Below are 15,353 nucleotides of genomic sequence, written 5' to 3'. Positions count from 1 at the left end.
TTCTTTTGTGGTAATATCTGGTGATTTTAATCATGCCTCACTCTCTGCTACACTGCCAACTTTTCAACAGTTTGTCAGCTGCTCTACCAGAGAAAACAAGACATTGGATTTGTTTTACACAAATGTCAAGGATTCATACATTTCCAAATCAAGACCTCCCCTGGGTAAATCAGATCACAACCTTGTTTTTCTCTGTTCAGCATATAAACCCCTTGTCCAGAGACTACCTGTAACTAAAAGGACTGTTAGAAAGTGGTCACAGGAAGCTGAAGAAGCCTTACAGGGTTGTTTTGATGCAACCGATTGGATTTCTCTTTGTAAGCCACATGGAGAGGACATTAATGCCATGACTGAGTGTGTGACTGACTATATAAACTTCTGTGTGGACAACACCATCCCCACCAGAACAGTGAGATGCTTCCCTAATAACAAACCCTGGATCACCAGTGAGCTAAAGGAACTATTGAACAAGAAAAAAAGAGCCTTTAGGGAGCGAGACAGGGAGTTACTGAGGAGTATACAGAAGCAGCTCAAAGTCAAGATCAGAGAGAGAAAGGAGGTGTATAGAAAGAAGCTTTAGAGTAAACTGCAGAGGAACAATATCAGAGATGTGTGGTCAGGAATGAAGAAGATCACAGGCCTCAAGCAGAGGGAGGATCGGATGGATGGAAGTCTGGACAGAGCAAATGAGCTGAACACATTCTTCAACAGGTTCAGTTCAGGAACAAGCTCACCATCCTCCCCTCCTGTTCCCAGCCAAAGAGACATCCCATCCTCCTCTGACCCACAGCTTTCCTGTAACATCTCCACCTCCACCTCAGTCATGGATTCTTCTGCTTCCACTAGTTTGTCTTCAACCCAATCAGGAGATGCTGCTGTCCCCTTTGCCTCCCCCTCCCACTTTTCTGTTTCTAGAAGTCAGGTGAAGAGGCAGTTGGAGAGACTGAACCGGAACAAGGCTGCAGGTCCAGATGGTGTCAGCCCCCGAGTCCTGAAGGCCTGTGCAGAGCAGCTCTGTGGGATTCTGCAACACCTTTTCAACCTTAGCTTGACCCAAGAGAAGGTACCACTGTTGTGGAAGACATCCTGTCTGGTTCCGGTACCAAAGAAAACTCACCCTTCAGTCATCAATGACTACAGACCTGTTGCTCTGACATCCCACATCATGAAGGTCCTAGAGAGACTCCTGTTGACCCACCTGTGTAAGCAAACCAGCACATATCAGGACCCCCTGCAGTTTGCTTATCGCCATGGAGTTGGAGTTGAAGACGCTATCATACACCTGCTTCAACAAACCCACTGTCATCTGGACAAAGCAGGCAGCACTGTGAGGATCATGTTCTTTGATTTCTCCAGTGCATTTAACACAATTCAGCCTGATCTGCTTCGTCTGAAACTCCAGAAGACTCAGGTGGAGGCCTCAACAATCACCTGGATTAATGACTACCTGACAAACAGACCACAGTTTGTCAGACTGAAGAATTGTGTGTCTAACCAGGTGATCAGCAGCACAGGAGCACCACAGGGGACTGTAATCTCACCATTCCTTTTCACTCTGTACACTTCAGACTTCCAGTACAAGTCAGACTCCTGTCATCTACAGAAATATTCAGATGACTCTGCAGTTGTATCAGAGATGGACAAGAAGCTGAGTACAGAGAGCTGGTGGACCGCTTTGTGGCATGGTGTGGGAACAATCATCTCATCTTGAATGTTAACAAAACAAAGGAGATGATTGTAGATTTCAGGAGAAACAGGGTCAGATCAAACCCTGTGTCCATCATGGGAGGAGAAGTGGAGTTGGTTGAGGAATATAAATACCTTGGTGTTCATCTGGACAACAGACTGGACTGGAGACACAACAGTGAAGCCATCTACAAGAAAGGACAGAGCAGACTGTACTTCTTGAGAAAGCTAAGGTCCTTCAAGATGTTGCAGATCTTCTACAAGTCTGTTGTTGAGAGCGTAATTTCCTCTGGCGTCATCTGTTGGGGCAGCAGCATCAGAACCAGGGACCTAAAAAGACTCAACAACCTGATGAGGAAGGCTGGTTCTGTTCTGGGGACGACTGTGGAACCTCTGGAGACAATAATGCAAAGAAGGATTTTGCATAAAATCAAGAGAATTATGGACAACCCTGAACATCCTCTCCATGAGACTGTTATCAGAAAACAGAGTCTCTTCAGTCAAAGGCTTCTTCAGTTTGGATGCAAAACGGACCGCTACAGGAAATCTTTCCTGCCCACAGCCATCAGCATCTATAATAACTCCTTGATTGAATTGAGTTACATCAACATTTAATTTCCCTCTGGGATAAATAAAGTATTTTTGAAATGAATTGAATTGAATTGAATTGAATCCTTAACACAGTATATGTGTCTAAAAGAGGCGAACTATCCCTTTAACACAGTATATGTGTCTAAAAGAGGCGAACTATCCCTTTAACACAGTATATGTGTCTAAAAGAGGAGGTTTACACGGTTTCGGTTTCTTAGTTATACTTATGAGCAGTATTTGATTGGTTTGTAACATTTATTTAACATCATTTGAACTTTTTGGGGTTTTGATGGCTCACACCTGTCCACACACAACCTCCACTTCTTTCGGCTCTTTTTTTAAACTTGCCGCTTGTCTATCGGACAACAGGCTACAAAACTGTCTGAAATCTGACCGCCGCGCATCGTGCGCCAGGTATCGCTGTGTCAGGAATTATGTGCATAAAGTTAGAAAGATAATTGCGTCTTTAAATTAAAGCTTTTAAACATTTAACATGTCATTCATAGAATATAATTTTATATAATTCAACCTCCTACAGCAGGACTTCTCCCAGGTCTTCACTCGGCTACTTTTACGACGGAATCAGGACAATATTACATTGGCTTTCTGGTGTATCGTGATCTCATTTTATAGATATGCACGACTCAAAACCTCTGAGATCATTTAAAGGCCAGAGTCAGAATTGTAAGATGACGGTATTACCTTTTAATACCTGGTAATACCCTTTTTTTTTTTTGTGTGTGTATATTCAGCATTAAATGTTATCATTTCTCTTCACATGTTAAATTGGAACCAAAATGGATGTTCCCATCCATTTTCAGGGCAGTTCGATGGCTGTTTTATCATGACAGTTTTGTCACAATTCTGAAGTTTGAAGAGTATTTATCAGCACTGACTGCCACTCGAGAGGAGCTCAGTCACCCAGCAGACAGACATATACAGATTGTCACATATTCTTAAGCCTATACAGTCTAGCTGTTCACCTCCTTAGATAATTACTGTTTAATGTATAAGAGACAGGGCTCTAGAGTGCGACCTATTTTCTCAATGGTGCGACTAAAAAAAATCTGAGGTCGCACAGGTGCACCCACCCGATCGAGGAAAAAAAAAAAAAGTCTATGCGACTCTGAAAGTCTCCCTGTGGTTCAACAACAGACACACATTAGACCCATATCGTGGTCTAAACCAATCACAGATAGTGAAGGGCGGGACCCCGCTCTGATTGGCCCGTTTACGTTTGAACACGCGCATCCTGTCAGACAGAGTATGGCTTGCGATAATGTCATGCCCTGGTCCGGAGCTAGCATCCGGAGCTAGCATCAGATGATGAGCCACATACGATCGACTCCGAGCCAGAACCAACTGAAATTAAAAGGGGTAAAGTGTATACATTTACAAGAGAGTGGCTTGACCAGTTTCCCTGGCTAAAATACAGTAAAGCCGATAATATAATGCACTGCATTTACTGTTGAATGTGGCAATAGTGCATTTGTGACTGGTTCTAATACATTTCGAATTGAAACGCTGAAAAAGCACAACGCATCTATGAAACACATTACCTGCTTAGTGTCCCCTGTCCCCGCTGCCTTTCAGCGGCAGGCAGCAGCAAACACATCATCGGACGAGGCCCAGATGATGATCAAGTTTAACATTGCCTGACATATTGCAAAAGTTCCCTTCACTAAGTTGGCTTTTTTTTAAAAAAAAAAAAAAAAAAAAAAAATAGATAAATAAATAAAAAAAGTGAACCTGTAAAACTGCAGTGTTAAATGCAATGCGTTTGAAAATTTGGGTGCACCTAAGAAAAAAAGTTGGGCGCACCAGTGCAAAAAGTTAGTCTAGAGCCCGGAGAGATGAATAATTGGTGGAAATTATCATCAGCAAAAGCAGGTTTTTAGCACTGGATGTAGTTTCACTCTGAAGTAACTGAAATGCTTTTGACCTTTAAAAAACCAACAGAAACTCAGCCCTTTGGAGGTATTAAGTATGCATTATTTCCATTGGTCAAATAGTCTCACATTTAAAGCCCCCCCTCCCCAAAAAAAAATCCTCTACATTAAGCCATTCAGGACTGGATCACAATGTGAGCATCACAAATTTTTTTAGATACAAATGTGATTTATTTTTTTTAATCTTTTTATTTCAATCAATCTCTTTTGTCTGAATGGGATATGGCATAAAAAAGTATTATTCAACATGGTTTTTGCAGAAAAACAAGAGTAACTCACAACAGTTATTAGATTAGATTAGATTAAACTTTATTGTCAAAGAGCAAGTACAGGTACAAGCCAATGAAATGCAGTTAGCATCCAACCAGAAGTGCAAAGGTGTGCTTTTATAACATTCTGCTTTATATATACAGAATAAATAATATGTACATAATGTACACAGAATATATACAGACAAAATATATACACTATATATACTATGTAAATGTAAATAGGTAACTGAATGGCACATGCCCCTATTATCCACCCCTATAAGTACATGCAGATACGTTTAATTTTCAGCTCATACGAGACGTTTCATGCCTCTATCAGGTGATTATCAGTGCCGTGGTGCACTTTAAGTTCATACATTTGTCTGCTTTCAAGGCTGCAGGTTGGAGCTGTATTGGTCTGCACACTAAGATGTCACAAATGATACACGTGGGCCTGTTGGGGGGCAGAATCTGAGACATTTCTACACAATGTAGCTCAAATATTCAAATGTAAAAAAGGAAGAAAAACACATTTTTGACTGACTTAGCCATTTAAAAGAACAATGGTGGATTAAATGGCTGCACAATTGGAGACACTTTCTGGTGTGCACACGGGTGAACTGTTGAGAAGATTGTCAGCGAATGTGAAGTTTGAATGTGAATGGTTACCATAACAACCACAAAGAATAAATGTTTGCCTCTTTGTGATGGCTCTGTTCACCGTGCTTGTTTAACCTTCTGTGCTTCCCTTATTTTCCCTCCTGGATTAACACACCAGCATTCACATCTCTCCCTTTTTAACTTTCAGTCGAGGCACCGTGGAATATGTAATTCCCTACATCACAACTAATTTCTCCTGTCACAGAGCCATTTCACAGACTTCTCAAGTCAAGTCCCCAAATTAAAGTAATTAGCCCAAAATGATTTTCAAGAAATTAGAGTGTTGCTCCATCCAGTTTCTCCTCTCCATCATTATCTTTCCCCGACTAATGGCGCTTTTCCACTAGCTCACTTCGGCTCGGCTCGGTGCGCTATTGCGTGTTTCCACTAGCACGCAGTACCTGCAACCGGGTAGATTTTCCGTATCACCTCAGCCCTGGTTCCAAGCAGGCCGAAGCGTTACTGAAACGTGACGTCAGCCGACTGCCTTCCACTGATTGGCCGATGAGTGTCATCACTTTTCAATCCTGTTTTGTCTGGCGGCCAGGGGTCTTCTCTGGCTCTCTTCTCTTGCCTTCTGTGCGACAAAAAGCCACAGGGTGAGCAGCAACACGAGCGCCTCGATGTCCTCCATGCTATCCTCCTCGTATGTTGCTGTTGTTGTTCTGGTCGCGCAGCCGTGTTACGACGACCCCGCCCACGTCGAGGAGGCACGAAGTGATACTCGGTTGTAAATGGAAACACAACCAAACCGAGCCGTATCGAGCCGTGCCGAGCTAGTGGAAATGCTCCATAAGATGGGCAGCTGGCTGCTTTAGTTCACTCTGTATTTCTAGTATCATGTAGACCCAAAGTGAGCAGATGGGTTGCTGCAGGGAAAGTATATTTGATGTGGACCTGTCCTCCTGTGAGCTTGGCTGAGCTGTTAAGCTGTGGAACTCTGTGGAAAAGTCTACACATGCGATGGAATATCGCATGTGGAGCGTCTTATCTGCACATTTAATCCAGAGTGATGTTGCAAAAACAATTTACCCTTACCGATCATGCTTGTTGCACATTTCCATTCTACCGTTAAAATAATTTGACTACTCTGCCATCCTTTGTCTGTGTTACAGATTTACGGAAGCAGATGGAGAGCTCCGAGCTGAGGAACCAGAGGCTCAAAGAGGTGTTTCAAAAGAAAATCCAAGAGTTCCGCACTGTTTGCTATGTCCTGACAGGCTACCAGATGGATATAACGACCGAGAACCAATACAGGCTCACCTCGGTCTATGCGGAGCACATGGAGGACTCCTTGCTCTTCAAGAAGGTACGCACATCACAATATACTAACCTAGAGTCTGGGTCCTCGGATATTAACGTTACCAAGTATCTCCATAGACTTACAATGCATCTCCACTCATATGGTGTCAATTTATAGGTGCACTGGTGCAAAATGTAGGTTGACACCCAGTTTTTTCACATACCCGGTAATTTTCCATGGATTTCTCTAACTGCACTGTACACCAACAGGATTGTGATACTCAGTTCAAGTGAAAACAATGATTTTTGAAGGTAAATTGGAACCAGTTTCACTGACACTGTGACGACACCAACTTGCCTTTGTAGCTTTTCTTGTATTTTCCGCAGAAGAGACGTAGTATTAGTTAAAGGAGAGTCGTATTCGGTTACATGATTTAAGAAAGGGAAATAAGGTAAAGTTGTTATCATCAGGGAGGGAGGGCATTTTGTTGGTCAGACAATTCTCAAGGCTGTCAACGTGTTCCTTTGACACACTGTGCTTTTGCAGCGTTTCAGTTCTGAATGCTTTGACAACAAAATCACTCATATTGCTATGCTTTGGCCTCATTCTATGCAGTATGTTTATTGTACTTCAGCCACAGAAACTGTAATAACCATGCACGTGTTTGGGCCTGTTGATTTTAATTTGGCTCTGGCTCAGATGCTGATGCCAGGGTAACTGTTTGCCATCTTAACAGGAACATGGGTTGTCTTCTCTGATGTCAGGTCAAGGTTTCGAGCTTTTGCAGTCATGATCAGGAAAAACAGGCAGTATTTCTTTTATTTTTCTTCATAGTTTTCTTCTTTTTTTTTTTTTAATGTTTTCTTATTTACCAAGGACACACTCGCTAACTGTTAGGCACACCAGTGTTATCGACAGCCTCCTACCTATCTTTATTTATTACATGAGCACCTTCATTTAAGTCGTTTTGAGTCAGATTTTGGTTCAAAGCGTTCAACCATCCGCTTCCCGTTTACAGGATCTTGTATGTGAATTATTATTATGGCTGGGCAACGATTAAAATGTTTAATCTAATTAATCACATGATTTCCCTGATTAATCACGATTAATCGCATTTGTACGCAAAATCCAAAAATGAATTCAAAAGTAGTGTATAGCTTTTAGCATTTAGTTTTATTTTAAATGTTCTGCCATATGAATGAAAGTGCCATAACATTTGTTGTGCAAACACACTTTTAACATCAGCATCTTTCTGTAGTTTTTATGTAGAAGCCTCGCTCCACTGTCTGTTTCCTTGAATGACTTGCTGCTATCAGTTGTGTGTTTTGCCTTTAAGTGATATTTTAGACTGGAACTACTACGGTGTTTACAGATGACTTTGGTTCTGTCGCCGTCTGGAAGAACTTTAAAATGAAAATGGCCGAGTAAAAGTTCTGTACCCTTCTCCATGTTTGGTGGATCCGCCGATTATTTTCTTTTCCGGTTCCGCAGCAGTCAGCAACAGACTTTTACAAAATAAAAGCCTGTGAGCAACAGACTTTTACAATAATAAAATAAATAATAAAACTGGGGTGGTCCGTGGCGTAGTGGGTACAGCAGACGCCCCATGTACAAAAGGCTATAGTCCTCGCTGCAGCTGGCCCCGGTTCGAGTCCCGATCGGACGGCCCTGTGCTGCCCTGTGCTTCCTGTCTCTCTGAACTTTCCTATCCATAAAAGGCACAAAAGCCCCAAAAAATAATAAAAAAATAAATCCTGCGTTAATGTGCGATAAAACATTTATCGGCATTAAATAATCAACGAGTTAACTCGCCCAGCCCTAATTATTATATGTGTTTTCAAGCATTTTACTATTTATAAAGATTATTTCTGTTTCCGTGTTTAAGCCACTGTGTGGAGATTTGTTTCTTTCTGAGGTCTTTAAATGAGGCCACAACAGTCATCATCTGAAACCTGCACATTTAATGAGATCTGATGTGGTTCCAGCAGGTAGCTAAGAGCTACTGCCAGTGTTTCCATGAGCATATGCACCGTGATCATTAAACACAAGTGTGAAAGTGTTAAAATGGGCACACTGTCAACATCAAACTTCCTACAGGCTGTGGCATCTGTGCAAGTGCCGACATCGCTCTTACACAAAGGCTCGCCGAAGTGCAGATTTGACCTTGCAGCTCACCCCTCCTTTTATGTATTTATTTCACTGTATCCTTCAGATCCATGTTTGCGCACCATTAATCCGCGTTAAAGCTTCACCTGACTTAGCCATGCGTCGGAAGGACCACTACGCCAACGGAGATGCTTTAATGTGTGTTCTGAATGTCACGAGTGGGGGGAAATGTAACGTGTGTGAGGACCACACTGATGACGGGGCGGTGGCACAAGGATTAGCTGCATTAATCGATCTGCGCTCCCTGCACACTTATTGAGAAGGATGGATAAAACCGAACGTGTGATTGTCCCTTAGCCGTTGAGTAAATCCTTTTCTCAAGTAGCTTTCTTGCCTCTCATCTCCCCATCGTGTTCTCCCCATCTCTCTCTTTTTTTTTTTATCTCTCCCACTCTCCCTGCAACTCTAAACTGGGCATGTAGCTGTGGCTAATCACTGTGTTGTTGCTTTGATGTGTTGTGATAGTCGGCCTTTAGCTCGAACAGAAACTGAAGAAACCGGGTAAAAAAGGTATAAAAAAAAAAAGCAGCTTTATTATCTTGGCAGGTAATTATTGTGGTCATAGGTGCCTTGCTCAAGGACTCACTTGGATGCTGCCGGAATGGAGCATAGCATAGAAATATTAAATGCTGGTTTTAGGATATGCGTGCATTTCATTCTTGCTGATCTGTCCAATCCGTCTCATTGAACCCACCTGCGACCCTGCCCGAGGAATTAATTCCCTGTCAATATTTATTAACCTCAGACTGTGTCCATAAAAACACACACGCTGTCAAAATGCCCTCATGGCACTCATTGTCACACTCAAACGCACACATGCTCGCTTCGGTCTCAGCCACCACACCCAAAGCGATGCTTACGCCTTCAGCGTTGGTATTCACCAAACCACCAATCTGAGTTTGTATGACACATGCACGTCGTGGCCCACGGGAGCAGAGGGGCCTGTATTACTAATGAGTATGATGCATGCAGCCCCTGCACATGCACACACACACACACATACACACACACAGGAACACCCATGCCTGCTGGAACAATACACTCAGTGTATGCAGCATCCATTAGATGCCTTCTGTGCACGCCTGGATGGGCATAATCAAGGTTGTGGGAATATGAAATGGTATAATTGTAGGATGATGCAGGAGTAAGTGGAGAGGGAAGCAGAGGAGTCTTTACAAATAGGATTGTAACGTTATTCACCTCAGCAACAGGGTTGCCAGATAATCCCGCTAATGTTCCTCTCCAGCAGAGGCACCCAAATCCCCCGTCTTGTGATATAAGCTGTTTAACCTGCAACAGTGCCCCCCCCCCCTCCACTGTCTCTTCACCTGTATTCACCTTTTATTTTTCAGCCCTTTAACATTAGTTTAGTTTACAAAGTTTACAGAGCCTGATTATGTGATAATTAATAAATTATTTTTTTCCAATCAATTTTCAATTTATTTCTGACTTGGCCTCAGGTGTTATTTCTAAAACTTTTCTCTTTAAAACATGGCTTGTGCACTTTATGTGTTTTCATGAGAGGGTGTTCCTCTCTGAACATGATTTACAACATCGCATCGTTGAAGATTTGGACTTTTTTTTTTTTTGCTTTTATTGTGCTTCGGAGGGATGCTTTTACCCATCCGTGTTGCAGGGCTGTGGGGTTGTTATTCGACAGTCAAGGAGCCCATCAGTCCAGCCCTGGTGCTGCACAGTGAAATGCTGTGCCTCGAGAACCGGAGGATGAATTACCTTGAAATTTGACAGACATTTATGCTCCTCAGAGACGGAATCCTCTCGACCTGTGGTCCTCTGATCATTCCTCCCGGCACCAGCAGCATATCCACATTCATGCCGTCTGCTCAACACTTAATGTACTGCATGTCCGTCCATGTAAATCTGCCTTTGATTTCACTCCATATAAAGAAGACACGAAAACTGCAACAGTACGACTGTTCCTACCTGCCTATAATGAGTTTATATCTTGTAACACAACTTAAATACAGCCATGTCTACTTCTCAGAATTGCTGAGAGATGCTCGAGAAACAACCTACTTTGACTTTATTACAGCAAACGCCGAGGTGGCAAACGAGGTTTACGATTCTGGACATGTTTATATACTTAGACTTAAAGGAAATCTGATAATATTGGCGCCTAAGCGTTTATTTTTTTCTTATTGACCAGTTTATATGGAATACAGTCATAATCCTGACTGTGTGATCCTTTTAAGATGGTTTTAATTGAGTGGTGAGACATCAAAAGTTCTGTGCAGTTCTTTCATGGCGATACAAACTCGACCCGCTCAGATGCAGACGCTGCCTTTGGCAGAGAGTTCACACGGAGAGGTGCCGGTTGTTATTCAACTGAGAGCCGTAATGTTTTGGGCAGAAGATTTGTTTGTGCGTCGGTCTAACTGCTGCATGTAACCTGTATTTTTAGCTCACCCCGAGGTTTGAGGGCTGATTAGAATCACTGATTAGGTGTTTATGAGGTTCTGCTAATCAGTGAGATGAACACCCAAGCTGTGCGAGTCGATTGTCGTGATATTTCTCTGACTCGAGTTTCAGTGAGACGGAGGCTCTGCTCGCACGTTACCGATGATTAACTGAAAAGTTAAAAAGAATAAATAAAAAATTCAGTTGACTATGAAAGGAAAAAGAGAAACTTTATGAGTGCTTGTCCTTAATTTTATATTTACGACGGGGTAATCTGATGATCTTTTAGAGCTTCCACAATCTTGATTCGGCATGTTGTTGTTTTTTCAGCGGCGACGTTATGAAGTTAACAAATTTCAGTGCTTTATAAACGTTCCCATTCAAAGTGGATCAAAGGACTCGCGTATTATTGAGGGCCTATTGAAGGCACCCATTGTATTAGTAGCTTTTCTTATTATTGATCTACTTTCTGCTGCAATTGAAGTCTATGGCAGCCCCATGAACGCTACGGTAAAAAATTGTGAAATTTGGCACACGCATTCAGCACAGTGCCAAAGTAAACCTCAAGAATTTTCATGCTCCAAACAGTGTACTCTCTAGCACCACCAACACGTCAAAGTTCGAAGTGCATCCAGCTGCATAACTTTAGACTCCTTGGTTCAAATTTTAAATTTTAAATTTTTAATTAGGCTTCCGTTTGCCCATATCAGCCAATCAAACTCGGCGGCAACGCCACCAAACCGGACGTGAGGCCATATCTTGGCAACCGTTTGATGTTATGACATCAAACTCCTAACGCAGACTCATGACCACTACGGTGAGAGGTCCAAGTAGTTTGGGAATGTTTGGCCTATATGGGGGCGCTATATGTAGAAAAAGGCATTTTTGCTCATATCTTTGGACCCCTTGGTCCAAATTTCACAAATGAGGTACCGTTGGAATCCCTGGATGCAGATGAGGTCATCGCAAACAATGACGTCATTTGCTCCATGTTTGAATTTTATCAAAAACCTTCAAAAAGCATTGCAGGTCACGCAGATTGTCTGATTTCCACGAGACTTGACACACAGAATCTTCAGACCAAGCCGCACAAAAGTTATCATGTGGATTATTTTCATTTCGCTTCCGTTTTCCGTAGCAGCCAATTTACGCCGACGCGCAAACAGGAAGTGAGGCTGTATCTCTGCGATGCATTGATGTATCGATGCCAAACTTGGTGCATGGACTCATGACGCCTTCCTGAGCAGCCGTAGCCTTGCCTATTGCGCCATGCTGCTAGGCCCCCCCATCGCTGCTTGCAGCTATATTTATCTTTTCTTTACTACTACTTCATTTCTAACCGGTCAGCCGACCAGAGGATCCGATCCTACATCGTTGTGCAGTACAGTTTGGTGAAAAAGCCTTCTGTTTTTTAGTTTTACCATTACCATTATTATTACATTAAGGCATGTAAACCTCTTTGTAAACTCTAAAAACAGGAACGTTAAATGAGCATAATTTTGGCTCCTGAAGCAAAAGTAAATATTTGTAACACAACTGGACCGATTTTCAATTTGCTGGAGATACAACTCACCACTTTGGGTGGGAACTTGGAGCAAACAAAGATTTTTTTTCATGTATTCTGGAGCAAAATTTCCCCATTAAGATACTCTCTAAGTACTCTCTAAACACAGGCACAGTGTGCATAACATCTGTTGTGCACAGTGAAGGCTTGGAAGTCATCTTTGTAAAGACCTTGAAACTGTGATGACATTTGTAATTTGGAGCATGAATTTAAAAAAATGTAATCTTTTGGGCAGATCAACCAGCGCTATTATAAAATTATTCAAAGGTATTAGATAAATGTTGGCTAATTTGTATCAACAATCACAATGGTGGAAGACGTGGAGTCGCTCGAATGCAGTCTATTAGTCAGACAGGGTTGAGGCTCGCCTCGAGAATGAGACTTCTAACTTAACTCGAATCACATCACATAAAAAGAGTCACCGCTTCGACAAACAAGCCCTTCAGGTTTTTTTTATTTAAGTCTGTGAGTAATCCCCCACAGCAGACCCACCACTGAGCTTACACACCTCTGGTATTGATTAGCTCATTAACAATTAAACACATACACACAGAGCTGTCTGCTGCAGCAGTTACTTAAAACTTGGAGATGTTTGCCAGTTTCCTTTCCCTTACTTTGTTCTTTCTCTCTCTTCCTTCGCTTCCTTGACACTTTCTCCTCTGAGGAGATGGAATCTCAGGGTCAGCTCATTAAAACCTACTCTGAATTAACTGTCAAGGCATTCTTACTAGCTGGTCCCAAATGGCGCAAACGGTCGCGTGACCCAAAATTCCGCCACGCCCCCTGTCGCAAGCTAAAAAATCCTCGCGCGTCGCAAGGGCGCGCACACAACTTTTTTTCTGACTTCGCGCGAGCTCAACCGGAAACAGCTGACCAAGAGAAAGGAAAAAATGAACACTGCAGAGACCGCGGTGACCGAGAGGGTGCGCCTCTACAAACATCTGGACGACACGTCTATGAAGTTACACTGGGACAACGTTTGACAAAGTTCGTCTTGTTGCAAAGGACGAACATTCCACCTTCTCTTCTGTTTTTGCCGCAGCCGCTTAGCTCTGAGATACATATACAGTTCTACACCCAGAGTAAATTCATTCCGCAGCAGATGTACCAGCCTCTGCTGACGTGACACCACAGGTGGTATTGTGTATGCTTTCTTCGTATGCTTTTCTTCGTCCGGTTCTTCAGCTTGTTTCCTCAACAGTGACGCCCGCTGGTCTGGAGAGAACTGCAAATGTGACGCATACTCGGCGCAAACTGCGCTTATGAGCTGAAGGAACTGTGAAGGGGCTGGCGCTTTCGATGACGTCATTAATGGTTCTCGAGTCAGAACAGTTGCGCGGTTGCGCCGAGTATGAATCAGCCTTTACTTTGTTCTTTCTCTCTCTTCCTTCGCTTCCTTGACACTTTCTCCTCTGAGAAGATGGAATCTCAGGGTCAGCTCATTAAAACCTACTCTGAATTAACTGTCAAGGCTCTCATCAGGAGGAAGGTAGGAGAGGGGCAGGTTATATGAAAAGCAGATGATATCTCAACATTTCAGAAGCAATTGAAAGGCCCTTTAAAAAAAAGAAAAGAAAAAAAAAGTTAAATAATTTGTGAGGTAAAAGGAAGAAGACGGTTAATAAAGTCAGGTTTATGAACACGATCTTCTTTTAATGACCCCTCTCCATTTTATCAGCCTCTTGGGAATGATTGTCACCACACAGATGTGTGTATTCCTATGGGAATTTTGAAATAAGTTGACAGTCTTGTGATTGCGTGAGTGCCCAACTTCTGTTACCGCAATATATATATATATATATCTATATATATATATATATATATATATATATATATATATATATATATATATATATATATATATAGATTTTTTTTTGTTGTTGTTGTTTTTATATTTATATTTTTAAAAGGCATTTTTCAGTGTTGCACTCATACGTACCTTTTATACGCTTTCCTTTGTAGATCGTATAAAAGAAGCTTTGTGTACTGTGATTGCTCTGCAACACAAGAAGGTGAACTTCCTCCAATAGACGATACACAACTTTATGTGTCTCTGTCACCGGACGACTGCAGCCCAGCAGACGTACTGTGTCAGTGTCTGGAGGAAGTAAACACCTGGATGAGAGAGAATTTTCTACAATTAAATGAAGACAAAACTGAGATCATTCTGTTTGGGAGCAAAGAGAAGAGGCTCAGCGTTGGTAAATATCTTGAGACTCGGGCCCTTACAATCACTGACCAGGTTCGTAACCTCGGAGTGTTGATAGACTCAGATCTGACTTTCAGCAGCCACATCAAAGCTGTCACCAAGGCAGCTTTTTACCATCTCAGAAACATCAACAGAATTAAAGGTTTCCTCTCCCAAAAAGACCAGAAACTCATCCATGCATTCATCTCCAGTAGACTCCATTACTGTAATGCTCTTTTAACTGGACTTCCCAAAAAGAGCATCAAACATCTTCAGCTCATCCAGAACGCTGCTGCTAGAGTTTTAACCCGGACTAAGAGATCTGAACACATCACAGCAGTTTTAAAATCTTTACTCTGGCTTCCAGTCAGTCACAGAATAGATTTTAAAAGCCTGCTGATGGTTTACAAATCCCAGAGCGGTTTAGGCCCAAAATCCATCTGTGATATGTTCAGAGAATATAAAGCCAGCAGAGCTCTTAGATCCAAGGACTCAGGTCAGCTGGTCCAGTCCAGAGTCCAGACTAAACATGGAGAAGCAGCATTTAGCTGTTATGCTGCAAACAAGTGGAACAAACTGCCAGTGGAGATTAAACTTTCACCAAATGGAGACATTTTTAAATCCAGGTTAAAAACAT

General features: G+C 42.3%; 1 protein-coding gene across 2 annotated transcripts in view; it reads left to right on the top strand.

The window, feature by feature from the left end:
• mad1l1 (mitotic arrest deficient 1 like 1) overlaps window positions 1-15,353 on the top strand; it is a 68,517-nt gene that overhangs the window by 39,315 nt on the left and 13,849 nt on the right. For both annotated transcript variants that reach the window (XM_075464071.1, XM_075464070.1), the window contains exon 17: window positions 6,253-6,446. In XM_075464071.1, coding sequence (XP_075320186.1) covers window positions 6,253-6,446 — 194 coding nt within the window. The remainder of the gene's footprint in view (window positions 1-6,252; window positions 6,447-15,353) is intronic.

The sequence above is a fragment of the Odontesthes bonariensis genome, chromosome 4 (assembly GCF_027942865.1).
Source record: "Odontesthes bonariensis isolate fOdoBon6 chromosome 4, fOdoBon6.hap1, whole genome shotgun sequence".
NCBI lineage: Eukaryota > Metazoa > Chordata > Actinopteri > Atheriniformes > Atherinopsidae > Odontesthes > Odontesthes bonariensis.
Note: the sequence above shows the minus strand (reverse complement) of the source record. Positions and strands in the feature narration are given on the sequence as shown.